Source organism: Neophocaena asiaeorientalis, unplaced genomic scaffold (assembly GCF_003031525.2).
Source record: "Neophocaena asiaeorientalis asiaeorientalis breed wild unplaced genomic scaffold, Neophocaena_asiaeorientalis_V1.1 scaffold130, whole genome shotgun sequence".
In the NCBI taxonomy this organism is placed as follows: domain Eukaryota; kingdom Metazoa; phylum Chordata; class Mammalia; order Artiodactyla; family Phocoenidae; genus Neophocaena; species Neophocaena asiaeorientalis.
In genome coordinates this window covers 10,817,944-10,819,443 of record NW_020173397.1, presented here as the reverse complement: position 1 = coordinate 10,819,443, position 1,500 = coordinate 10,817,944, and the positions used below count along the sequence as shown (strand labels likewise).

The 1,500-nt window shown below is 42.1% G+C and overlaps 1 protein-coding gene across 1 annotated transcript in view; it reads right to left on the bottom strand.

The window, feature by feature from the left end:
- Positions 1-211: 211 nt before the first annotated feature.
- MDFIC2 (MyoD family inhibitor domain containing 2) overlaps positions 212-1,500 on the bottom strand; it is a 100,334-nt gene continuing 99,045 nt past the window's right edge. The window contains exon 4 of the mRNA XM_024746996.1: positions 212-471. Within this exon, the coding sequence (XP_024602764.1) occupies positions 212-471 (260 nt within the window). The remainder of the gene's footprint in view (positions 472-1,500) is intronic.

Below are 1,500 nucleotides of genomic sequence, written 5' to 3'. Positions count from 1 at the left end.
TCAGTGAGCCATGCGGTTGGGAAATTTGGAATAAGGCCATTGAGTTGACAATGCTAGCTTTTTCCCAGACAGGTGCAGAATAAAATGGTCTGGAGCATCCAAGAAATGTATACAGTCCTTACATTTCAGCGCATAGAAATCACAGTCTCATTGTAATGGAGTTTCCCCCCGGGGGCCAAAGGGTCTGCCGGCATGTGGTTCCTTTGTCGCGCTAGTGGTAACAGATTTCTGAAATCTCCATGGCCAGCTCCAGACACTCACTGGTCTCCTGGCAAGATTCAAAAAGGCTGCAGTCTATGTCACAGTTGCAGTTGCAGTCATTCCGGGAGTGGCTTTCATCTGAGGTGTGGCGATACCTGTGAGAGGGGCAGCACAAACTGGTGCACACCGTTTCACACGTATCCGGGAGCATCAGGAGACAGTCCAAAAACTGGCAAAACAGACAGGTGAGGATGAGGGAGGCACAGTCCTCTGTTTAAAGAAGAAGAAAGACAATTACAGGTGGCCCCTCTGGGGGCGCATATGAAGAGGAGGCATGTGCAGCGGTGTGCTTGATAACTTTATAGCCCGCTCTTAATCATTTATCCGTATTAGGGGCGATGTACACCAGTTTTCCTCTCAAGCTCCCCCTCCCCCATCCACTCTACTTAATTAATTGCTTCATTAACTTCCTGAGCATTTCCTATTGATTCCACGTAATCTGGTTATTTAAAGTGCTGTCACTTATCTAAAGTCCTTTATTTACGTTGCCTGCAGAGGTGCTGGGAAGCCGCACAATTAGCTGCCTATCTGGAAACCTTGCAGTGGTCTGAAAAACAGCAAGTCCTCCCCAAGCGCAGGGAGCTTGCAGCAGCAATTAGATCGGGGACAATGAGCGATCATACACATTTCTGGCTTCTGGTCACAAGGCTTTCTTGTTTGTTTGATGTGGACTCCAGTAAATCTGCAACACCCATATTCAAATGTGAGTGAAAAGCACATTTCAAAACCTAACATAAATGATTTTTTAAATAATCATAGTTGTTTCGGGTTGTCTTTTATTTTTAATCCCTGTCTTCTTTTTCCTCCATTTATGTAAAGCCTTGATTTTATATCAACTTAAATATGTCATCGTGTACACCTAAAATGGTGTAAATCTTATCAATCCTCTTTAAGAAAATTGGTTTAAAAATTTACCATGCAGACTTGTAAAAGTGTGAAAAGTATCTCTAAGGCATTGAAGGTAATTGGTAATTCTAGCCAAACAGCTGTGATGGGTTATAGATTATTGTATTTTTTGTTTCCATAAAGGGAATTAGTTAGAAGATGTAGCAGTTCTCTTGTTAAAATTATAACTTCTTAACATCTTCCTTCCTTCCTCCCTCCCTCCCTCCCTCCCTCCCTTCCTTCCTTTCTTTTTTTTAACATCTTTATTGGAGTATAATTGCTTTACATTGTGGTGTTAGTTTCTGCTATATAACAAAATGAATCAGCTATACGTATACATATATCCCCATATCC